This window comes from Crocuta crocuta, unplaced genomic scaffold (assembly GCF_008692635.1).
Source record: "Crocuta crocuta isolate KB4526 unplaced genomic scaffold, BGI_CrCroc_1.0 scaffold246, whole genome shotgun sequence".
Lineage (NCBI taxonomy): Eukaryota > Metazoa > Chordata > Mammalia > Carnivora > Hyaenidae > Crocuta > Crocuta crocuta.
The window spans coordinates 1,987,610-2,014,389 of NW_027531902.1; the positions used below are offsets into that span (position 1 = coordinate 1,987,610).

The following is a 26,780-nucleotide window of genomic DNA, read 5'->3' on the forward strand; positions in this document are numbered from 1 at the left end:
AACAAGGACTTGAACTTTAATATGCAGATGACACAAAAGTATGTGAAAAAGCTAATATTCCAGATGTAAGAAACAAAATTCAGAGGAATAAAACCTCTAACATTAAGCTAAATAAAAAATACATGTACAGCCCTATATGGAGCAGCAAAATGAAGCCAACGATTGAGTGTGGTCGGCAAACTGCAGGAGAGCCTTACATGTCCTTGTGCTGACAGGCACAGCTCTCTACGGGCTGGCCGTGAGGGGTCTGGAGACCTGGGAGCATGAGGAAGAGCTGGGACGAAGGCAAACCATAACAGCAGCAGGGAAAGCATCAGACGGACCTCAGGATAAAGCCCAGGTGTCCCACTTAGAAATCACCATCAGGCACCGATGACTTCCCTCCCTGAGTCTCAGTTTCCTCATTCATAAAATGAGGATGATAATAATAGTACCTACCCGTGGTTTGTTTTGAGAATTAAGTGAAATAAGGTATATAAAATGCTTAGACTAGAACCTGAAATAATAAGTATGCAATCCACGTTAGTTATTGTTATTTAGGTCCAGATTAGAAAAGAAATAAGATAATAACCCTATGGTTTCCACATATTCGAGGAGCTATCATAAAGTTCTAAAATAACCCTTACAGGGCCAAAGGCATTAGATGCATGGGAGAGGGAAGAAGTAGGTCCAGAGAAGGGAAATGGCAGAGGCCCCAGGAGAGAGGCAGGGAGACGGAGGGTGCTCACGAAGGGGGCAGAGGTGGGGCCACAGGAAAGACAAAAGAGTACAAGTAGTTCAATCTGACTGAAGTAAAAGTTTCCTTCTACACATTTAAAAAGAGCAAATCTACTTACAAACAAACCAAGATAAAAAACACCAAGAAAGCCTGGTTGAAAAAGCCATAGATACCAGCACTGGCTCTAGATGAGACAGACGGGCTTTTGCTCATTGTCTTCTTGTTATTGCTACGTGCATTCGGCTTCTTGGGGTGGCTTGGTTTGTGCTCCAAAGACGATGTGGAGGAGGAGGTGCTGATGGATCCAAGCAGGGTAACTAAAACAGGTAAAGGAAAAGAACATATAGAAGGGTGGAAAATAAGAAATGAACCAATAAGATGCTTTTCCAGGTAAATCCCTCTGAAACCCTCCATTTAGCTTCCTCTGTGGATTATCTAGTGTTGAATTAAATGCCTGGTTTCATCCAAGTATATTGTAGCTCATACAGACAAGACTTTATAACACAAGCAACTGTATTTTAAGGATCCACGCTGTATGAAGACACTTTCATACAGGAGAGTTCCGTCACATCATTAACTGAAGCTGATTACCTCCCTTTCTCCCCACCACTCTCTTTCACCTCCCACTCTAGATGGCTTAGTAGAATCCGTCTTATTCATATTTTTAAAATGATATTAATTTAAGGTAACAAAAAGGTAGTATTAAAATGTTTTGAGTCAGTGAAGGCAAGTAGGAATACTCTTGAATTTTCTATCCATGCTCTATTCACCCAATGATTTGACAGCTGAAGGCAACTTTGAAACATTCTTATGAAGCCGTCTACACTGTGGAATTTCCTTTCAGTCTCCCTCTTAATCTAATCCAGTTGTTCTCTAATTTAAGTGTACACAGATGCACAGTATAGGATTTTATACCAAAACCATGTATATACTTTATAAAGAGCTGCTTAAGGTATTTTCAAGGATGATTTCCTACTGTAATGATTTTTTACTTAAAAACTTTAAAACTTAGCCCCCATATAAGCTTTATCACTATAATATTTTAAAGTTCCATCAGTAAATTACATTTTTAGAATGGAAGTTATAGAATTATCTTACCATCTTTGTCTGTTACAGATTTTGATTCTTCACCAGGTGGCAATGAAAGTGTTGATTCAGAAGTACTGTCTTTTTTTGAGGTCATTAATCCTGCCACATAGAAACAAACACTTTCAGCAAGAACCTTAACATTAAACATAAAAATGTACTTGCTTTTTTAATGTACAGACATCCCTCATTATCTAAATGTTATCCACTTCTGAAAACATGTTGGATAATCAATTCACAGACAGCAGGGACCAATATTTCATTACAAAAAGAGGGGAGGAAATGCATTCTTAGCCCATGTGCAAACCCCAATTTCTTCAAACACCACTAAAGTCTCTTTTAAACCTATTTAACAATCCACTAAGGAATTCAAAATTCTGAACAACATTTAAAGCACAGTTACCTAGTTGTTTGACACCTCACACAGTCAGTAGTGTGTCAGCACGATGCCAGCAGGTAGATGGAACCTCACTGTCGTCCACCCGCTAGGACTTGCAGACAACTTACAGATCTCACTCACGTGCGTGCAAATCCATCACAACAGATTTTCTATTTAGATAGTGAATTCTGGGTAAAACTTTTTGCAAATCATGATGGCCACTGTTCATCAAAGTGAATGTCACACAGTAAGAAACCCCACACTCTCTGCCACATCCAAGTCTCACAAACAACTCACTCTAAAAAAGAAAAAGCCCACGAATAATATTTTGCCTTATTCAGACTTCTGTTTCCATTCTCCAGAACCAAACTATTTAAATAGGAAACCTAATGGACTACACCCAGTTTTAAATTCCATCAAGCATCCATTCCAATTCTTCTCACTTAGGAAGCACTGGAGTGAAGAACTATACTCTGAGCATCACAAACATGAGCAGGACATGGTCTCAGCCTGACAGAAGCACCTTTTTCAGTCCAGATAGATGGGAGCAGGGATAATTACATCACTAAAATATGAGGGCATTTATGGATAAACGCTAACATGGAAAAGGGAGAGGATAATCGTGGCTACAAAGATAAATTAATGCCTCGAGAAGATGATACTGTGAGATAGGTCTTGAAGGACAGGTAAGACTTCTTCCAGAGCACAGCGGAGTTACGGTCGGAAAGAACTGAAGGTAGGCATTCTAGATGGACAAAAAGAAAAAAAATCTTAAAAACGGGGTCAGAGAAGGATGAGTAGCTTGGCTGGAATAAAGAGCACTTTGGGATGTGGAAGAAGCAAGACTGGATAGACAGGTCAGAGTGGAATCTCCAGGGGTGATGGGGCCCAATAAGGAACCAGTCCTCTTGTGGAGGAACGAGTCTCTGCTAGACTCCATGTGAAAGAGGGCTGGCACGAACATACACGGGAATAACATCACCCTGGCAGCAAAATTTAGAAGGAACCTAGACGGGCAGAGACAGGAAACACAGACCAGTGAGGAGTTATTACAACAGGCAGAATGGGGACCAGAATGACAGCAGCAGGAACTGAATGGAGGGAGGGTAAGAGAGACTTCGTGCAGGCACCCCACAGACAGCTCATTTCTTATTTGTCAGTTGTATCTTTCAGTTTTAAAATATCCATTTGGTTCTTTCTTATTTGAATTATTTGTAAAGTTTATTTCTTTTTGGAGAGAGTGACCACAAGTGGGCCAGGGGCAGAGAGAAGGGGAGACACAGGATCTGAAGCAGGCTCCAGGCTCGGCGCTGTCAGCACAGACCCCGATGCAGGGCTCAAACTCACAAACTATGAGACCATGACCTGAGCCAAAGTTGGACATTTAACCAACTGAGCCACCAGTTGGTGTCCCTCTTATTCGAATTTTTTAACTGAGATCTCTGGAGATTTGCATGCAGTGGTATAAGTAATACAGGGAGATCTCTTGCATACTTTGCCCAATTTCCCCAAATGCAGCTGTTTACATAACTATAATATCACAACCAGGGTACCAACATTGATACAATCCACCCCAGTTTTAACCTTACTCATTAGTGCAATTGTGTATGTACATGCTCACACATCGTTAGGTTCTTTACTACATCCTCATTCCTCTGAACTTTCTTTCCACTTGTTTCAAGAGTATTAACCTTAATTCTTGGAGAATGGTTGCAATATATTATTTAAAGTCCTTATCAGTGTGATGTCTGTATCATGTCAAGGTTGGCAACCTTTGATTGTCTTTCTCCTTGAGAGATGTTGAGATTTTCCTGGTTTTCCGTATTTTGAGCAACTGTGGATTGCATCCTGTACATTGTAAATATTATGTTGTGGGACTCTGGATCTTATTTAAATCCTATGGAGAATGTTTATCGTTTTGTTTTAGCAAGGAGTCAACCTAGGTCCAGGCTGGACATCCCCCCACTTCTGGACACTGTGCTTCCAATGCTAGTTCAGGTTCCAAAGCCTTTTGGGACCTTTCTCCTAGGTCATGCCATCCAGTAGTGTCTGAGACCTGGACAGTGGCCTATCCTGGAGACCAAGCCTTTGGTCAGATCCACATATGCGTGAGTTCACACCCAAGCCTAGGAGTTCACACCCAACATTTTGAGACCATTTTCTAGAGCTCCCTCATCCCCATGGTCTCCCTGACACTTTTCTGCTCCTGGAGGCACCCCTTCTTCGTATCAGGACAGAGTCCCTAAGCTTTAGTTCCCTTGCTCTGTCATACAGTCTCCTGGGACTGACTCTGCCTCTGGGAACAAGCACCGAGAAAAAAGAAGACAAACTATTGGGAACATTTCATCCCTGTTCCCGGGACCACAGTTTCTCTGGTTGGAGAGAAGAGTTCTCCTCTCTTGGGGTTTCTGGTGCCTGGCCACCCATGGCTGCTACTACACCATTGTAAGACTGTCTAGGGATGGGGGTGGGACAGAACCAAAGAGATAGCAAAAAAATATATATCTTTAAAAAAAAGTATTTCCTCCATTTTCTGTCTAGTAGGGGACCCCCAGGGCTTCTCTTTAGGCTTTCTTTCCATAATGGCTGTGAACTTCTGGGTTTCAGGTGCATTTACAAGTGCATCAAAAAGTATGAAGTATCCAGGAACAACCTAACAAAACTAGTACAAGATAACTATAGAGAAAATTATAAAATCTTACTGAGATATTTTTAAAGGACTCAATTAAATAATGCAATATTCCAAGCTTATAATTAAAAGAGTGAATATTGTAAATATGTCAGTTTTTCCCAAATGACTTACAGTTTAAAATGCAAAACCAGATATGTTTTAAAAGATGTGTTTTAAAAGAAACTTAACAGCTTTTTCTAAAATTTATATGGAAGTATGATTTATAAGGACCCAAATAGGCAAGAAACTTCAAGAATAAGGTAGGAAGCTCTCCTTTGCTAGATATCAAAATGTATTTTTTCAGTAGTTATGAAGTACAGTACTGACACAGAAATATTTAAATAGCTCAATGGAAGAGAGTAGAAATTCTTGGACAAAATCCTTTAATCACAGTAGAAAGCTTTTCTGCTTCAGCCACTGATAAGTTAGCAAGTACTTACCGAGGGTCTATTTTGTGCTATATACTACTACAGCGAATACAAAAGTATAAAACACTCTCATAGTCTATTTAAAGTTTAAAATTTTGCTGAAAGAAAAAAGGATCTGGACAGATAAAGCAACTGGAGGACAAGACCCAAGACAAACAAGAATTGAGTGGTATGGACACAAGTGTATACAGAATTAGAGAATGGAGACACCAAAGTGATCTGGGTCGTCAGCAAAGTTTTCTGGGAGAAACAGCATCTGAATAAGGAGGTAAAGCACAGCCAGGACCCCAAAAGGCATGAGTCAAATTACTGCACCCAGAGAAACAGCACGAGACAAAGTATGGAGGGAAGGGGAAGGACAACGTACGCACAAGACAGTGAGACATGAAACGTAGCTCAGCTACGGAGGCAGCCAGAGATCCCATCAAATACGGGAAGGACCCAGAGTCAGAATATTTTCTGATTAAAAGAGAAGTCACTAGAATTCTTGAATAGGTGAGAAACATAAAGCTAGTTGTGTTTACAAGGACCTACTGGAGGTATAAAATCTAGCTTGGAGGTTACATTACAGGGTGATGAAGGTTTGCAGGTGGTAGGAAAGAAAAAAAAAAGGAACAAATGTACAGTATTCTTGTCAGAAATCAAAATCATAAACCCTGATGTTTAAAAACATGTAAGATGCAGGTTTCATTAAATTCTAACAAATTTATCTAATAAAAAAGGGTGAAGCAGCCTAAATATAAGGCATTCCACAAAAGAAATAAATACACTGAATAAGAGATTAAACTTTTTGGTTTGACCTACCAGTATTTATTTTTGATGTTACATGAGCTACATCAATTTTCTGGGACCTGATGAGAGGCATAGCTTTTGCAGAAGTGTGTACTATATTCTTCCTTCGATCTTTTGCTTTGCTTATTTTTGAAAGAGGTGCAAAAATACCTAAGGGAGGAGCATAGAGCTTGAGTTAGTGCTAAACCATTAAAACCATTTCCAATAAAAGGGGCAAGTACACCATTTGATAATATAAATCTTTAAGTTCTTTTTTTAGTGCCTACCAGGAATCCTGTAGGGAAAGACAGGAAAAAGGGAGACACAGCACTTGCCCTCAGAGAGCTTACAATCTAGTTGTTGAGATGAACAACATATACAGTAATTTAAAAATTACATGACAGATGCCTAATCAGGTATTAAGTGAAATTCAGGGAAAAGAGAAATGAGTGAAGGTAACAGTTGTCCATCATTCCATCATAAGGATTTCTGACTCGGCTACTGGCAAATAATAGTGCACTTTAGAACATAAAAACTATTCATCTATGTCACTTTGTATCTCCTTTAAGACCCATTTTCCCCACATGAAAGCTTTTTATGCCCTTGTTCTAATCTCTCTTCCAGACTGTGCACCTTTGGAGGATAAAATTCAAATGTTATTCATTTCTGTATTTCCACTATACCCAATTTCAGTGCCTTACACATAGTAGGGATATAAAAAATACTCAAGTACAAAATATAATCTTCCCAAAAGGCCTAGCCCTCAGCTCCGACAACCCTACACAGCACAGTGCATGCTGGGGAGGGGTGGTAGGTGGGGGCAGGGGAAGGGGTTGCTAATCTACAGCAGCTCAGAGTATAAAATTCCATTGAAAAAAGAGGAGTTTATCCAGGCAATGAAATATCCAGTATAAGTATGCATAGACATTAAAGATAATGAATATAGACTATAGATACAAAGATTACCTAGCTAAGACATTTTAAATGATAAAAAAGTCATAATGTGTATATCATATTCTTCCATTGGATATTTACCAGCTAACAAAGACACACCATGACTAAAATGTAATATGTACATTAAAAACAACTTGTTTTAAAATGGGTCTATAGAAATGGTCAAGACTACAAAAAGTGAGTGCTTTGTTAATAACTACAAAGTGCTAACTACATGACTTTTTCTGATAATCGTGAAATGCTTTCCTCCTTGGGATTCTAGATTACCTAATCCTGATTTTCCTCTCTTCTGACTTATCCACAATGTTCTCGCTTCTGTCTCCCACCTAGCAGATTTCCTTGAGTTTATATTCTTTTCTCTAAGTTCTTTTCCTTGCCAAATACACCTCCCACCCCCACACACACACACTCTACAGTGTGATAACTATATCCAATTGCCACGGGTTGAAAGATAGAAATTATTTTATACTCCAGAAATGTAAATTTGTACAACCTTACTGGAAGACAAAAATTCTGACTTAATCCACTTTGTGGCATTAATTATAAAGAGATATTTATACTTCAAGATGTTCACAAAGGTTACAAAGTTATATTTGTATAAGGAAAAGATAGAGTTCTGGAGCCAAAACAATTTCTAGTTTACTGCTATGACCCAATTACACTTTCAGAAATTAATCACACACACAAAAATCCAAATGGAGTGAAAAGACTGTATACCTGAATGTGTCATCATTGCAATTCTGTTCATAAGTAGGAGAAAGTAATTATTTGGCAATGAACTATTGCATCATCATCAAGAAGTGAAATAATACAAATTGTAAAGAAATATAGAAAAGTATGAAAATTGAATCAAGGAAATGAAAATGAAGTTATATGTTTGATTATGTTATGATTGTATCTGAAAAAAATTTTATGTGTAAATATAAGAAAGACTGTAAAAAATTAAAAACCAAAACATACGAGAGCATTCAGACTATGAGTTATCTTTTGAATTTGTCATTAATACCATAATAATGTTGCTTAATGGATGGTTTTTTCTCAATCTGAGGAAAGTTATATGGCTTTTCTTCCAAGGTCTTAATAGAAAATTTCCACATCATATTATTCCACATAATACTTTAAAAAATATTTAATTCCATTCCTTTAAAAGATTTCTATAGCATATAAAACTACACCTGTATAGTTCTCATTCTTCCTATTTTTTCAACTGAAGAAATCATTTGGGAGAACCAAAATAAGTTTAAAACCATGACTGGCTACAACCAAAGCCCACAGTGCATACAGAATATGGGCTGAAGTTCCTATTCAATAACTCACGCTAATCAAAGTACCAATGGGACTATTCCAAGATCTCAACATATAATTGTAAAACTTAACTAAAGTAAAAATGTAGGAATAATTATTTTTAAATAGAAGGGTAATAGGTTTCTAGACCAACATTGCCCAGTTTGTTTTACCACAACTCCTACCCAAAATGCCACTGAAATACTAGCAAGGAGTAAAAATGATATAAACTCTAAAGAAAATAAGAAATGATAAAAAGGAGAAAAAATACCAAAAGCTTCTAAAGAAGCTTCCAAAGAGAGGGGGAATAATATCAAAAACAGAAGAAAGATTTTGAAACTTCTCCACAGCAACACTGAAAACTCAAGATAATAGCTGATGAACCAACGGCCTGGGAGCCACATCCCACCTGCCACCTACTTTTGCCAACTAGTTTTGGACATGACCATGCCCATCTGTTCACACACTGTCCACAGCTGCTGCTTCACTACAACAGGGCAGCTGAACACTGGCAACAAGACACTGTGTGGCCCTCAGAGCCTAAAATATTTACTCTGGCCTTTTACAGAAAAATTTTGCCACACCGTCAGACAAAAGACTATCACCTTCCAAATACTGAGAGAATATGAGTTCCAACTTGACATTCCTTATCCCATCAAACAATCACATAAAATGTAAGGGCAGAAATAAACATAGTTTTAGAAGGGAAGGTTTCAAATATTTCTCTCTCATGAGACCTTTGCCAAAAAGCTACTAGAGGATGTGCTCCACCAAAACAAATAAGTAAACAAAGAAAAAAACTGACTTTCTCCTCATGATATGAAGTCAATAGATGTCTAAAAATGGAAAAATCAAGGGCATCTGGCTGGCTTAGTCAGTAGAGCATGTGATTCTTGTTCTTGGGGTTGTGAGTTCAAGCCCCACATTAGGCATGGAGATTACTTAAAAATAAAATCTTAAGGAATGAATGAATGAATAAACAAATAAATAAATACAACTGGGAAAATCAAGAGAGATTCATATAAATATATTATTTATAAATATAAATACTAATATCAGAAGATACAGTTAAAGAAGCTGAAATAGTTCTTGCCTCTAAATGTCAGGACTCGGGTCAGGGAAGGGCAACTGAGTTTTACCAAGTATTAAAATTTATTATAAAGTTTTCATAATTGCCAAAACTTAGAAGAAACCAAGATATCCTTTAGTAGATGAATGAGTAAATAAATTGCAGTACATCCAGACAATGGGTTATTATTCAGCACTGAAAAGACATAAACTAGCAAGCCATGAAAAGACATGGAGGAAACTTAAATGCAAGTTACTAAGTGAAAGAAGCCACTCTGAAGAGGCTACATTCATACTGCATAATCCCAATGATATGACATTCTGGAAAAGACAAAACTAAGACAGTAAAAAGATCAGTGGTTACTAGGCATTAAGGGGGGAGGTGATGAACAAATGGAGCACAGAGGATTTTTAGGGAGGTGAAAACACTCTGTATGATACTGTAATGACAGAGACATGTCACTAAACATTTGTGCAAACCCACAGAATGTAGCACACAAAGAGTGAACCCCAGTGGCAACGAAGGGATTTGAGGGATGATGAGAAGTCACTGCAGGTTCGTCTATTTTAAGAAATGCAGCCTCTAGTGAAGGGATGCTGGTAATGGGGGTGGCCATGAGAGCATGAGAATAGGGGATACATAGGAAATTTCTGCACCCTCATCTCAATTTTGTTTTGAACTTAAATTGCTCTAAAAAAGTTTTAAAAATTATTATGAAATTTCTACAATTTAAAAAATCTAGTAACATGTGCTAGAAGGAACAGATTAGTTGAACGAAACAATCCTGAAATAGATGACAGCATTTATAAGAACTTAATTTATAATGAAGAAAGCACAAGCCAGAGGAAAAATGATAGAGTTAAAGAGAGGGGGGAAATAAAAATAATAACTGTTGCTGAGAAGAGACAAATTCTTTGGCTTCTGCTTAGGGTAACTCCTGTTTTTAAATCCAACACATGATCCTGGTCCCCCAAATCTTACTGTTAAGCATGTAAAAAGGACAGAAGCAAGTCCTTGGGGTTTCGGGCTTTGTCCTCATCAAGCTTGCCTTTGCTTGGGATGATGAGATTTGGGGGCAACATGCACTGTGTTACAACCTCAGCATTTCCAGCGAACCTGACTGACCTCTGCCCTGTGTGTTGCTAGTAGTTTTGCTCTTGCCCTTAGTCTGCTTGACAGTTGCCAAAATTAGCTAATAGAGGAAAATTAAAATTAAATTCTTAATTCCACATAACTAACCAAATACGTTCCAAATGGGTTAAATAACAGTGTAAAAAATTAAAACTTTCAAAAGAATAAAATATATAATTTTAAATTAATCCTTGGATTAGGAAGAACTATCTAAGCATTAATGCAATGTGAGAAGTTATAAAGAAAAAGTCTTAACTACATAAAACTTTGTGCCAAAACACTGCAAGTGAAGTTCAAAGACAAATGACAAACTGGGCAAAACATCTGTAATAACTTTAAGAGTTTACTATCTTAAGTATGTATTGTGTTTCTAAAGTTTTTAAAAACCCACTGATATCACAATTACTTAGTAAGCAAGTAATACGAACAATTGTTTCTGGGCAATTGCCAGGATAACACACACACACATACACACACACACACACACACACACACACACATATATCACAATGAAACATTTCAAATGTTTTATTTCACCACAATCAAAGAAATATGAATTCAAACATAGAGACTTTCAGCCATCAAATTGGAAAAATTAAAGAAAATGGAGCCATTAAAAGTCACATTTTCAAACAATAATGATTTGGGGAAATTATAATAGTATGTCAAGTAAAAATGCAAAATATATATAACTATATAATCTAAATTTCATGAAAAGAATTAAATAGAAGAAATATACAAGTGATTTTACCTTCTTCTTTTGACCTTTTTAATGTTTTTCAAAGTTTATACAAAAAACATTTTTATAAACAAAAAAATTAATAATAGACCAAAAAATGATGCTCCATTTTAAGTGTATGACAAAAGGAAACTAGTAACTTTGATAAATGCATAACAGCTAGCGAATAGCTATCATCTGTTGAATGCTAAGAGAGAAGCAAGCACTATTCAAGGCGCTTTAAACATTTATCACACAAACTCTTGAGGTATTGTTACCCCAATTTACTGAAGACAAACTGAGGCACAAGAAGAGAATTAAGGCCACAGAGCTGGTAGGTAGGGAAGCTGATTCTTGCCCAGCAGTCAGACTCGAAGTCAGGACTTCAGCATTAAATCATAGTGCCTCCTTGTGGAGCTAGAATACGAAATACTGAACAAGCAGGGAAATTAATGTTCTAGAAAACTATTTCATGGCAAGGAAAAATACTCACAAAATTGTAAGTGACAAATTTAATTCAATATGTCAAGGGGTGTGTGTGTGAGAGAGAGAGACAGAGACAGAGAGAGACAGAGAGAGAGAGAGAATATGAATTTAAACAAACAGTTGTCAGAAAGAGAAGAATCAATCCATCTTAGGAGTACGGTTATAAAGCCGGCCTCATTTGCTATTCGAAGTTTTCACATTTTTCCACCTGCAGAGCTCTGCGCTTCCTTGACGAAGAAGTCCCTTCCTCAGTCACGGAGTGCACCCCGCCCGCCCAGGACTGACGGGAGCCCTCCTGCTGAGACACCATTTCCCAATCACTCTACTACTCATAGTGAGAACAGGGCAGCCCCTTCATTTACTACATAGGTAACCAGGAGGAAAGTTTTATTTAAAAACAATAAAAGAATAAATTTGATTATCTTGTACTAATTCTCATTAAGTTAGACTGTATCTCCCTTACCATATTTGGGGGCACATTTAAAGTACTGGATTTTCCCAACACTTCCATTGTTTTTTCCTTCCGGTTCATCCAACTCAATGCCAGCCCACTGCCCACTTGCAAATTCAGTTGTTCCACAAAATCTTAATGTTCCAACCTAAAGAAAACATAAACCAGGATAAATTTCAAGGATTACTAGGAACTCTAATTGTGCTACTCTTGCAAACTTTATGGAAGTTTTTAAAAACCGTTCTCTCAAAGTAGACTTCAGAACAGTAATATTACCAGGGACGAAAGGAAATATTATATAATGGTAACAGCCAATTCACCAAAAAGATGTAAGAATCCTAAATCTGTATGCACCCAACAACTGATTTTGGAAAATCTCCAAATATTTGGAAATGAAACAATATAGTCCCAAATAACCCATGGTGAAAGAGACAATCACAAGGAAATTTAAAAACTCTTTGAATTGAGTGAAAATGATAATACGATACGTGAAAATTTGTGGGATGCAACAAAAGCAGTGCTTAAAGGTAAATGTATAGCATTAAACACTGGTAATAGAAAAGACCTCAACTTAGTGATCTAAACTTCCATTTTAAAAAACTAGAAAGTGAAGATGCAAAGCAAGTCCAAGGAAAGAAACAATAAAGAAATTAGGAACAGAAAACTAACAAAGACTATCAATGAAGCCAAAAGCTGGTTATTTGTAAGGATAAGTAAGATTAATAAAATTCTAGCTAGAGACCAAGAAAAAAATAAGAGAGGACACATACTGCAAACATCATGAATGAAAGCAGGACATTATTACATTCCCTCAGTCATTTAAAAAATAGTAAGAAGGGGGGAGCCTGGGTTGCTCAGTCAATTAAGCGGCTGACTTTGGCTCAGGTCGTGATCTCCCAGAGTTCATAGGTTTGAGTACCACATCAGACTCTGCTGTCAGCACAGAGCCTGCTTTGGATCCTCTGTTCTCCTCCCTCTCTACCCCTTCCCCACTAGTATGCACATGTTCTCTCACTCTTTCTCAAAAATAAATAAACATTAAAAAAAAAAAAAGAATAGTGGGGCACCTGGGTGAGCCAGTTGGTTGAGCATCCAACTTCCTCTCAGGCCATGATCTCACAGCTCGTGAGTTCTAGCCCCACATCCGGCTCTGTGCTGACAGCTCAGAGCCTGGAGCCTACTTGAGATTCTGTGTCTCCCTCTCTCTCTGCCTCTCCCCTGCTCTCCCCCTCTCTTCCTCTCTCTCAAAATAAATAAACATTAAATTTTTAAAAATATTTTTTAAAAATAGCAAGAAAATACTATGAACGACCCTATGCCTGTAAATTTAATAATAAGATAAAATGTTCCAAATCCTTAAAAGATGCAAATTGTCAAAAGCTCACATCTGGATTGAATTTGTAGTTAAAAACATTCCAAAAAAACAAAATGAAACAAAACAAAAAAAACCCCTGCAGAACCTGATGTACTTCACTGGTGAATTCTACCAAAGAGTTTAAGGAAAAAAACAATTGATTCTACACAAACCTAGATAGAATATAAAAGTGGAAGGACAAACTCTCAACTCATTCCCAGAATCACCCTTGATACCAAAACCAGACACAAAGATCCTCAACAAAATAAGAGCAAATCAAATCCAGCAATATACAGAATCCAGCAATATATAGCAAATCAAATCCAATGTCATGACCAAGTAAGGTTTATCATGAGAAAGCAAGGTTAGTTCAACATTTGAGAGTTAATCAATATAATTCATCACACCCACATACTCTCTCAACAAATGCAGAAAAAGCCTTTAGCAAATTTCAATATCCTTTCATGATAATAATCATTTAAAAAAAAAATCTCAGCAAACCAGGATTCAATGGGAACTTCCACAATTTAGTAAAAGATGCCCACAAAATCTACAGCTAGCAATTGTGATACTTCGTGATGGAAAGCTGAGTGCTTCTTCCTCCATATGGGGAGCAGGACAATTGATCAGTTCTGACTACTTCCACTCATCATTATACTGGAGGTCCTAGGCAATGGAGCTAGGCAAGAAAAACAAATGAGAGGCACACAGATTGGAAAAAAAGAAAACTGTCTCTATTCACAGGCAACATGATTGTTTCCATAGGATATCCCAAAGAAGCCACAAACAAGGCCAACAGAATTCATAAATTGAGCAAGGTTACAGAAAATATGGTCCATATACAAAAATCAACTGTATTTCTATATGAAAAAACATCACCATTTACAACAGCACCAAAGATCATGAAAAACTTAGGTACAAATCTGACAAGTTATGTGCAATATCTAAATGCTTAAAACTACAAAAGTGATGAAATAAATCAAAGACCTATTAAATAGAGATACATTGTGCTTGCGTTTGAAAGTCTCGGTGTCTTTAAGACATTCGTTCTCCTCACCTGATTTATGTCAACACAATTCTATTCAAAATCCCAGCAGGACTTTCTGTATGATTTTAAATCCATAAGCTAATTCTACAATGTACGTGGAAAGACAAACTAAAATAAAACAAACAACAAAACTGAAGGCCTAACAACATCTGATTCCAAGACTTACTATAAAGCTACAGCACTTGAGACAACATAGTACTGAAGAAAGGATAATCATTGCATCGATGTAGCAGAATAAAATCTAGAAATACACCCATACACATAAGATCAATTGACAAAGGAGCAGGTGCATTTCAAGACAAAAGAAAAGTCTTGTCAAAATATGGTGTTGGAACAGATAATCAGATGCAAAAAGACAGAAACTATACCTAGCACTCTGTACAAAAATTAACTCAAAATTAAATATAAAACTAAATGTACTATAAACTTCTGGGAGAAAGCATATGCACTCTATCCCCCACTGAACTATGAGATAGTGGAAAATTTCTTAGCTATACTAAACACACAATCCATATAAGGAAAAGTTGATAAAATGGACTTCATCAAAATTTAAAACTTCTGCTCTTTGAGGGGCACCTGGGTGGCTTATTTGGCTGAGCGTCCAACTCTTGGTTCCGGCTCAGGTCATGATCTCATGGTTCAGTTCATGGGTTGGAGCCCCACATCAGAGCCTGTCAACCCGCAGCCTGCTTGGGATTCTCTCTCTCTGCTCCAGCCCCCCTCACTCACTCGCTCTCTCTCAAAATAAATGAATTTTGCTCCTTGAAAGACATCTCTAAGAGGGTGAAAAGACAAGCAGCAAAGCAGCAAGCTGAGAGAAGGAATAAAGGAAGCAGGACGGCCGTGAGGTGATCAAGTTAAGCCAGCTGACTGGTACGCACACACTCATATGTTTCTACTTTTGTATGGCTTTAAATTATCCAAAATAAAAGGTAAAATAATACAACAGAATAACTCTTCTAAACACCCACTCTCAGGCATAAGACAGGAAGACTAATGAGGCTGAATGTTAATCCCAAGTTAAAAGAAATAATAATAAAAGCTAACCAATATCCCATTGATATATTCTTTTGCAAGTTGGTAAGTGTCATTCTCCACATAATCATTTGTTTGTAGTTTACCTTCCTTTTTGATGCAATTTTCTCAGTAAATCCAACTTCCCGATTTTGGTGTTTTCTGAGAAACCTGCATGGTCAGATGTTCTGAGGAACCCACCCAAATATCTAGACATAACTGTGTTAGGAAATTCAACAGGCAAGCAGGAATGCCCTGTTCTACTCTTCACACCAAGCTCCCCATTAACCCCAAAGCTAAAGAAAAAAATAAAAAGGAAAAAGAAAAAGAAACAGCCCTTCCTCATGAGGTATTAGAAAAGAGAGAATAGCAAAAAGTAAGTGCCAAAAGGAAACGGGCGCTTTGGAGAACAAGAGGCGCCCAGAGAATCTTCAATAGGCCAGGGTGGGGGCAGGTCCTCTTTCCACATACACGTTTACTATCAGGTTAAAATAATATCTAAGATTTCTCTAATATGGGATCTCAAGGCCAAACACCCATGAATGGCAAGGGTCTCCTTGGCTCCATTTCTGCCAGGCAGTCCTGGTGGGAAAACCCGGTGGGGACCGCAGGCGGCTGCAAGAAGACAGCTCCAGGCCCAGCGGTGTCTCAGCTCACCCCTCTAAATTCACGCAACAGCTCTCCCATACTCCCCTCTTCCCACCCCAGCAAAGATGTCTTCATGACTGAGTCCAAGTCATTTATGTTCTTGAATCACACTTCATAGTAAACGTGCACCTAGCTTCACAGTTTCCATTAGTATGCTTCCACTTACACACTGCACTTTCTTTAAAAAGCTCCAAACTCTGGCCACACTGTATACACCCCTGGCACCCAGGCCACACACACTCTGACCTCAGACACAGCTTTAGCGACCGCAGTTACTTACTATACCTTCTGTCCTGCAATAACAACACGATCCCCCAACTTCAGACCGAGTGACGCAAGTGTCGCCTTGCTAGTAACACGATCATAGTTTGGAAGCATGGGCTTCGAAATGTCACACGACAGGGGCACCGCGTCTAACAGCATCTGCTTGATTTCTTTAGCAGTTGCTGCGGCATCGGCCATTTCTAACGGCATCTCAACTGGGTCTGGAACAACATCAGCAGGGATCTGTCCTTTGTCGTTCTACAAACAGAAGAGAACAATTTCAATTCGTATCTACTCCAAAGCTCCATGCAGTCATACACAATTATTTTAAAAAAAAGTTTTTAAAAATTTAAGTTAAACTCATTCCTCATGTATTTACCCAGACAATTTACTGAACATCTACTACATGCCAGACCATTCTAAATGCTACTGATGTCACAGTGAGGCAAAAAAAGCCCTGCCCTCAAAAAGCACACCTTCTGGTGGAAGAAACAGACTACAAACAATCATACAAGTCAAGGATATGGTATCTTAAATGGTAAAAAGTGGCAGAGAGAGAAAAACAATTCAGGGAAGTGAGGTGGAAAGCACCCGGAGAGTGGAGTCTACACATGCACGGTGGTCATGGAAGGATGCACCGCTCAGACGCCCTGACGCAGAGGCCCGGGGCCATGTGGGAGTACCATGCAGGGTAGCTGGTTGGGAAAGGCGGCCCAGGCTCGGGGAAGAGCAAACGCTGAGGTCATGAGTGGACAGCATGCCTGGCTGTGCAGGTTTAGAGAAGGCAGGTTTAAAGACAGAAGTCACAGCACCGACTGGCTTCCCAACCCCAGACCCGAGATTCTGTCCACTATCCCACAGCCGCCGCCTCGGCTCTGTGACCTGACCCATCCTGCCCACTCATGGAGTGACTCAGATTTCAGGAATAGAAACTACAGCTTCAATACTTCTAAATTTGGGCTATAATCAAGAAAACAGCTCTGGTCTCACTATAAAGGAGAGACTGCATCCTTGGATTTATCCTGCAACAAGATAAAATGGTCAGTTACGAGCCCACTAACATTTGCATGGTACTTATATAACCAAATCCTATCATATAAATTTTCTCATTTGATTCTCACATCAAGAAAAAGCTTATGAATGAAACAGATAAAAATATCCATGCCCATGGAGAGTTTATGTTGTAGTAGGAGAGATAATAACCAACTAAACAAGAAAAACATTACTAATATCTCCAGTTTGCCAATTAGGAAGATTCAGCAAGAAAAGATTAATGACTCAGTCAAAAATTAATTATGTGATTCCTGGCAGAGGTGACATTTGGATCCACGTCTAGGACCTGCTAGACTCAGCTGAGAATTTCTCCTACTCAAGGTTATCTTTCCCTCAAACTTCTCTCTTCTGTGCTCCCTAACCAAAAAACTTGGACTCCGTAAAACTGTTTCCAGACTGTAATCTTCTTTTAATAAGATGAATCAAGATTCTTTTGCTGAGAAACTTCTTTTCCTTGTCTTCTCTACTGATTATCTTCAAATGTTCTGTATGGATGAAAGTATGAGGCTCTTAGAACACACTTATTTTGCAAGTGCCTCACATTTTTTGTTTTCAAATTCAAGTCAGTTTGGTCCTAAGTAAATATATGGTAGGAAGACTTGTTATCAAATTGCTGACATGGTGGTGGGCCTATTTCAATCCCAGATTTCAATGAAAATATACAAAATATAATAAAGGTGTGTATAGCACAAATATGTACTCTTGAAAAAAAAAGGGGGGGGGGATTTTTTAAACCCTGCACTGATAAGCTGTAAGGTATATTTACAGTGACTATTTTACTTTAGATTTTTAAGTCTTTACCTTTCTAAAGTAAGTCACACATGTTAATTCCTAGAAAATTCAGCAACTGAAACTTGTTAAAAAATACTAAATAATAATAAAATAACAAAGATGATGTCATGCCAAAATAAGAAATCTCGTTCATGATTAATTATAGAATTCTATTTCCTTCTAAAATTGTGGTTATCAGGGGCGCCTGGGTGGCTTAGTCGGATAAGCATCCGACTTTCGCTTAGGTCATGATCTCGCGGTTCGTGGGTTCAAGCCCCGTGTCGGGCTCTGTGCTGACTGCCAGCTCAGAGCCTGGAGCCTATTTCGGAGTCTGTGTCTCCCTCTCTCTCTGACCCTCCCCTGCTCACGCTGTTTCTCTCTCTCTCTCTCCTAGAAATAAATAAAAATTAAAAAAATAATAAAATTGTGGTTATCACAGTATGAGCCAGGGACTATTGCTGACCTACATGTTGGCTGCATTTTTTTTTTTTAAGTATTAACCTTCAAAATACAGTGATATTGTTCCTGGCTTGAACTGGTAATCTACCTCAATGACACACCTGACTGCCTCTTACTAAATTCACACCATTCTCTCCACTAATGAGGTCTTGTCAACAGTCACACTGGGAAAAGCACACACATATCACCTTCACATTCCACCCACACCACCATCATCGCCGAGCCTCCTTGCACGTGACTCTCCTCTCTGCCTAAACCACTCTTTGCACCTCCCTCCTCTAACCAGTTACTGCTTAACTATGTGTAAGTCCTCAATGTCACCTTTGCCAGAAAGCCTTCCCAAGGCTTAGAGAGATACCCCTGGTATGTGACCCCATGGCACCCTGTGCCACTCCCACATCATAACCCACTAAAGGCAGCACACTACAGTAAATGTACTTGGCCCTCCTCCCCTCTGCACTACACTGTCTTTGGAGACAAACACTTTTATTTCTGGTTGTATTCTCCCAGTGCCCAGTAAACAACAGGGAAGGAGGGAGGGAGAGCAGGGGGTAAGAAAAGAGGGGGAAAGGATTAATTAACTAATTATGGGATTAAACAGAAGCCGTGGCAGAAAGAAGTAGGGAGAAGGGAAACAAGAAAGCGAGGAGGGGCCTAGGGGAAGGGACGGGGAAAGAGGGGAGGAGGGGAAAAGGGGGGAGGGAAGAGGCTTTTTCAAACACTGCCCACTCCTGTCTCTTCAAGGGAAGACGCAGACCCCGTTTAAGAATCCCCACGAGAGCAAGTCACTGCTGTTAATATTAAGAAAAAGAACACTGAGAGCCACCCTGTGAAGACAATAAAATACCAAAGATTTGAAGATTATGAAATTCAATCCTGTGTGTTAACTTTGTAAACACAATTACCATGAAAAAAATAATTTTCCCTTTAACTTAATTTTTAAACATTACTCCACTCCTAAATGTGCATTTTAAAAAATTTTCTGTAATGTTTTTCCAAAAGAATTTGAAATATGATTTAACATAGAAATATAACTTTAACATAGGCATTTTTGATAGCTAACTTTTTATAAATATATCAAAAAACTAAATGAAGATACTTAAAGATGGTAACACTTTAAGGAATATTTTACTTCACTGAATAAAAGGAAATTCTGTAGAGCTTATCAATAGCAGGGACTGAAATTCACTGCTATGCCTTATAATTATTTGAGATGAAGTTGATCACCATTACTCTTTATATGCAGCACAAAAATATAAATTCTTTCCTCGCACAGATTCTTAACAACATCCAGACACAACTCTTTACTGGGAGATAATATTAGACAGTTTAATTCTTTGCATATTTTTCACTTTTAATATGGTTTCTTACCCTAAATGCAGGATTTGCTCCATGCTCCAATAAGCATCTCACAGTACTTGCACACAAGTTATACGCAGCAATATGTAGAGCTGTTCCAAAATTAAAGTCACTGCAAGTGGCATCTACATCTGCAATTAACACCACAAGTATATTAACTAAAAATTTAGAATTAGCCATTATAATATAAAAGGAGATGGGCTGTTTGTTTGTTTTGGTTGGGGGGAGAACATAACTAAGCCATTTATGAAACTTAAACCAACCCACTAGAAGCACCCTTTCACATATTTGTCACATAGGTAATCACATACGTAATCACTATTCACATATATAATCTCCATATTACAACCTGGTTAATCAATTATTTTCTTAGTACAATAAAATATCATTACAACAAGGACTCATATTATCATAGATTTTCCAACTATCACAAACTAAACTAGATTTAAAAGAAATTAATGGTAATAATTCACACTGGTAAAAGTAACTACTTTAACACAATCTCTCCTTAACTTCCTGCATATGTGCCATGACAACTACAATGAGTTAGAAGGGTTAAGGTCAGGAACCAGCAAACTATGGCCCAGGAACCAAGCACACTCAGCATCTGTTTTTATAAATAAAGTTTTATTGGAACACGGCCGCATACATTTTTACATATTCTCTATGGCTAGGTGCCTGCTATAACTGCAGAATCAAGTAGTTCAGAGATCCACAAAGTCTATAGTATTTCCTATCTGGTCCTTTACATAAAAAGTAATAGGTAAAACAATGCAGAATTTTCAAATCAGGAGTAAGTTAAAGACTAATTAAACATACACATGCTTGCAAATCATATTAATTCATAATACTTTATCAAACAAATGAATTTGGACTTCATAGTAGGAAAAAAGAATCTTGCAATTGTAAAGACATTTTAATAACCTTTCAATAAATCATCATGATGCTATATTTAGACACAAGAAATCTTCCAGATTTGGGAATCTCATTTTGAATGTTTTCTATAACAAAGATTTTAAATACTTGGTTCCACTAATCCTACCTTAATCTAAACTATACCAGACCACATGCCCTACCAACAACTGCAAATGGCCAAGACATGCTCAGGACAAACCTTCCTGTTTATTATGCAAGATGCTGTACTGTCAAAAGAGCCTTTCTGCCTAACATCAATCAAAAATGAAAAGGTAAAATTTAAGATAAAATGAACAATTATACAAAGCAGATTAGAAACAAATATTCTGGGAAATTTAGCTACTGAATCTGTAAAACAAGTCTTCTACAAATGGAGAGGACACTGCATCCCACCCACCTTCAACTTAAAGTATTACTACTGCACTTGCTCTCAGTTTTTTGTTTCTCAGTAGAAAACTGACCCACTTGAGAGGACCAGAGAAAAAGTCAAAATACGAGAACTATAATTTAGACATTCTGGTGTTCAATTTTAGGGTATCACCATAAAGACAGGAATGGGGGGAACCTTGAAATTGTGTCCTTTAATGGAATCACAGAATTTCAGAACTGAATGCCATCTAAAATACTCTTTATGATTTCAATGCTTAGCTCTGAAAGCTTTATTGCTCTATTTCTGGCTACTTGAGACAAACTAATTATATAGCACACAGATTCAATTATACTTCATAAAATCCATGTTATACTGGGGAATTTGTACATATAAAAAACCAGAGAACACTATTTTGTATTTTTAATTTGTATTTCTTTGTACCCAGCCTTTTGTTAAATGACAGTAATTAACCCTCAATAAAGAAATACTAAACTATTCCTTAAAACAAATGGGATACAATGTTCATAGCAGCACTCTCCACAATAGCTAAAACATGGAAAGAGCCTAAGTGTTCATCCACAGATGAATGGATCAAGAAGATGTGGTTTATCTATACCATGGAATACTACATGGCAATGAGAAACAATGAAATCTGGCCATGTGTAGCAACATGGATGGACCTTGAGGGTGTTATGCTGAGCGAAATAAGTCAGGCAGAGAAGGACAAATATCATATGTTTGCACGTATAGGAGGATTAGGAGGAACTTGACGGAGGAACAAGGGGGAGAAGAAGGGGGGAAATGGTGGGGGAAAGGGAGAGAGGCAAACCATGAGAGACTCTTGAATGCTGACAAAAACTGAGGACTGATGGATGTGGGGGGGAGGGGGGATGGGCATGGAGGAGGACACTTGTGGGGATGAGCACTGAGTGTTATGTGGAAACTAATTTGACAATAAACTATTTGTTAAATAAATAAATAAATAAATAATCCTTCAAAAATAAAAAAAAATTAAAAAAAGATGTCAGGAAAAAAAAACAAATGGGATAGGAGGTCATATGGAACAAGATGAATTAGAAGTAAAATTTTTTTTGAATTTTAATTTTTATGCCATTAATAAAATGTTCAACTAATAACATCCAATGGTGATCTTATAGTACTTGCCTTTTGGTTTAGATGTCTTCAAAATCACTTTTATAAGCTCAGGGACATCAAAATAAGCAGCATAATGCAAAGCATTCATATTTGTCCAGCGACTCCGTAAACTAACATCTGCTCCCAGATCAATAAGTTGAGTTGCAAATTTTACAGCTGTATCAACATCACCTAAAGGAAGTTTTCTAAATTAGTCTTCTTCAGTACAAACTGAAGTTCTAATAGTTGGCTATCCACTACCACATTTAAAAAACCAAAGTAAATAGTATACCGAATATACACATACACCTCAAAAATTTCACTTAACAAGGAATTTATTCTAAGAAAATAATCATACTCAGAGATATAGATAAACACATAGCTATAAAGATGTTCATCACAGAACTTTTATAATGAATAAAATTCTGAAACTAAACTACTTTATTAATAAATAAATAATAAATTTGATTCTAAAATAAAGTTCTACGAGCACCATATAAAACTGGTTAAATAAATTATAAGTCATCCACATAATGGAATACTTATATAAAGTCATTAAAAACAATATACTAGGGGGGCCTGGATGGGTCAGTCGGTTAGGTATCCGACTCTTGATCTCTGCTCAGGCCATGATCTCAGGGTCATGAGTTCAACCCCCACATAGGGCTCTGTGCTGGGCATGAAGTCTACTTAAAAGGCAACACACTAGGTTAGGCTACTCAGAGTGGGCTCTGTGGACCACTACCATCCCAAACCACAATTTCTCTGTCCTTTTGTCAAAATGTAATTTTACTCATTTTGAAACACAAGTGGGATTGTATTTTTACCTTTATTTCATTTTTCTATTATAATTTCATTTTTACTTTATTTTACAAAAAGAATCAGTCCATGATGGATTGTAGGAAAAAAAAGTCCCTCATCAACAGCTTAAGAAACCTGTATCAGACTACTGAAACAGGGAGAGAGATTCAAAATATATAGTTAAGTAATAGAGACAGGTTTATATAATGGTAAAGCACAGAATACCAATCTGGGAAAAATGTGCATGTATGTTACGTATACAGAAAACCCCTCAGATAGGCCTAAAGACTGGGGTCTATAGGGACTGGATACTTGGAAAACAGCTTGGATTGTCTAACCTTGCTGTAAACTCTCAGGAAGGTTCTAGGGTGTTGCCAGTTACTCCCCTAGTGAGCATGCAGCAGTGAACCCTGCTCTAGAAAAGTTGGGATATACCAGGAGACTATAAAGACCCCCGTGAGAAAACAGAGGGAAGGGAACAAGGTTTTGGGGAGGACCCCACTGAATGCTTGCCTTTTCAGGGGATATTATTATCACCAACTAGGTACCCTCCCAGGAACCCTGGATGGCATACACACAGCTTATACAAACACAAATACAGACGTCTTAAATCACTAGTAGTTTGCCACAGACTTACCAATACCATGAGCTCCAGACTTGCAAGTGTAATGTAAAAGTGTCATATCTGTCAGTCCATCTCTGTCATTCACATTGCAACCTCTCTTAAGAATCTGAGGAAACCAAAGACGATATGATGACAACGTGACTATTGAAAACGGATTTTAAACCCACGCTGAGAACCAGGTTAGTCAGGTTAGTCCATCTCATCAGAATTAGCTCTCAATAAAATGAGTATCTAGAACAGGCTTCTCTTAAGGATAAACTTTAGATCTACATCCAATGACAATGATGAAAACTGAACTTGTCAGCAGATTGAAGGAAATTCTTAAAGACTATTCCAGGGTAACCTGGCACTCCCGATATGTACCTTACTTAACCTCTCAAAGGATCAGCAAAATTTTCTTCCTAATGGGCTTAATGGTATTTGAAAAATATATACAAGCTCTCTCTTCTTACAATATGTCAATGTGCAGGTCAAGGAATCCAGTTACTCTTTCTTCCCTCCTTCAAAAAATCAAGTATTCTTAAAAACTATATTTAAGCCTAGATCTTTACCAAACCACCCAAAACTATAGATAAAACATATTGGTAATCAAATCTCCACATGAAGTGTATTTTTTAAAGTTAACAAAACTAATTTGTACAAAGAAAGGAAATATGGAAAATGCCTGCTGCCACCAAGAGTCTATAACATCAGAGCTCCAGGTGTAAGCAAATCAGGAGCATGAGGAACAATGGGAAGAATGTATAATACAGACTCAACTGCTCTGAGCAAAGCCTGGAGATACAAAAAACAAACATCAGAATCTTCCAAAGGTTTCCCCTTTATCACCACCCTTCCATTCAGATGGCAGGGTTCGGAGGGGAGCATCTACACAATTAACAATCCCAGTGATGCAAAATGCAAAATGCAAAAATTCCTTACCTCATTTCCAATGATGTCAATATTCTGCTGGACCTGAGGAACCCACTGTCTTAAAATGGCAAATAATTCTGATACAGAAGTTTTAGGATCAAAGAGAATTTCCTGGCATGATGTATCATTAGGATCAAAGAAAGAAAACTCTGTTCAAAATTAAAAAAAAAAAAGTGTGAGTTAAACTTATTAAAAGTTCCAAATAAATATACTGAAAATAATAAACAATAAAACCAGGGCTCAAATGATACAAATATTTTTAGATCCCAGCAAAAGTAAGTTTACCTTGAGCAATTTTCAAAACCAAAGTCCAGAGAGCCAAAAAAAAAAAAAAAAAAATAAAAGTATGGAGCATTCCTGAACAGCTGTGAGAACAAGATTTCTGTGCACCATACCACATTTTCTACAGATGGAACAAAAATGTGAGTGCACCCATCTCAAATGCTGAACTTCCCAAGAACTACTTCTAAGGCACAGAAACTTTGGCAAATTTTATCAATATTTTCAGCTCTTAATGACATAAATATATCATGAACAGTAGTTTCACATCAGTACACATAAAACCGGAAAAATATCAAAATATCAACTAGTCTATAAGTTTAAATATTCTTTTTACTTCTCTGTATTTGCCTAATTTTCCCTATGAAATAGGCATTACTTTTTACGCACTGAAAACGCACGAGGAGAACTGCCATGCCAACTAATTAGGCGACAATATCAGGCAACACAGAAATGACACCTGGGGACAGAGTGACTGGGTTACTTTGGAATGTGTATTAGTAGAAACGTGGAATATTAACAAAACTGAACGTGATCTAAATAGCTCTTAAGACTTTTCTAAGATTTATAAGCAACTATGGTCATCCTATGGCTAGAGGATAAAAGAGAATAGAAGAAAATCAGATTCTATGAACTTGAAGAATCTTAAAAAAAAAAAAGGTGGGGGGTGGGGCAAGGAATCTAAAAAAACAGAAGGATCTAAAGAAGGAAAGCATTAGCAAACCAATGTTTGCTGAGTGTTTACAATTTACCAAACACCTTGCCAAGTCCTCACAAACACCTTACCTAGGAGGGATTATTGTTCTCATTTTGCAGATAAAGAAACCAAAGCTCAGACTAAATCATATGTGTGCAAAATCACACAGCTAGTAAGTGGCAAATCTGGAATGAAAAGTCAGTTCTATTTCCAAAGTCTATCTTTCTTCCTCTACTGTACTGCCTCCCAAAGACAATTCACTATTTTTTTTAATTTTTAAAGGTTTATTTTTTTTTATTTTTTATTTATTTCTAGGAGAGAGAGAGAGACNGTCTAAAGCAGGCTGCAGGCTCTGAGCAGTCAGCACAGAGCCTGATGTGGGGCTTGAACCCATGAACCATGAGATCATGACCTGAGCCAAAGTCAGAGGCTCAACCAGCTGAGCCACCCAGGCACCCTGAGAATTCACTAATGAAGTCAGCTTCTAACAGCACACATAAGTAGCAGGATTCATACTTTTTATGTTCTTTTTTTATATATATTTTCCAAAATTATACTACATACACATAATTCACACTTTTAGATTTGGGATAACTAAAAGGTGAGTAGAAAAGCATGCAACCAAGGATGTGTATAAAAGGAGAACCACAGTCCATTACAAAAGAATCATAAAGACTAAAACTAGAATACTATACTATCCAAAATCTCAGACAACAGAATGGTCCTCTAGGTTCAGAAGGGAAGACCCAGAAAAGAACTGGTGTCCAACATGGAGAAGCACCTTGTACGGTTTCTTAAACACAGATCTGGGCATGTTTCTTATAAATAGCAGTTGACTAGATTGAGGAGGGGGTGTCTAATTGATTTATCTATTCAATAAATATTAATGAGTGAGTCCCTTTCCTAGGCATTGGGCATTTCTAGTAGAGAG

At 37.6% G+C, this 26,780-nt stretch overlaps 1 protein-coding gene across 7 annotated transcripts in view; it reads right to left on the reverse strand.

Moving 5' to 3' along the window:
• The window catches only part of CLIP4 (CAP-Gly domain containing linker protein family member 4), a 78,983-nt gene that overhangs the window by 23,087 nt on the left and 29,116 nt on the right, over positions 1 to 26,780 (reverse strand). For all 7 annotated transcript variants that reach the window (XM_077774164.1, XM_077774162.1, XM_077774165.1 and 4 more), the window contains 9 exons: positions 24,883 to 25,022; positions 23,974 to 24,067; positions 22,566 to 22,727; positions 20,129 to 20,247; positions 16,496 to 16,732; positions 12,159 to 12,294; positions 6,087 to 6,224; positions 1,817 to 1,906; positions 892 to 1,035 (listed from right to left, as the gene is read on the reverse strand). In XM_077774164.1, coding sequence (XP_077630290.1) covers positions 892 to 1,035; positions 1,817 to 1,906; positions 6,087 to 6,224; positions 12,159 to 12,294; positions 16,496 to 16,732; positions 20,129 to 20,247; positions 22,566 to 22,727; positions 23,974 to 24,067; positions 24,883 to 25,022 — 1,260 coding nt within the window. The remainder of the gene's footprint in view (positions 1 to 891; positions 1,036 to 1,816; positions 1,907 to 6,086; positions 6,225 to 12,158; positions 12,295 to 16,495; positions 16,733 to 20,128; positions 20,248 to 22,565; positions 22,728 to 23,973; positions 24,068 to 24,882; positions 25,023 to 26,780) is intronic.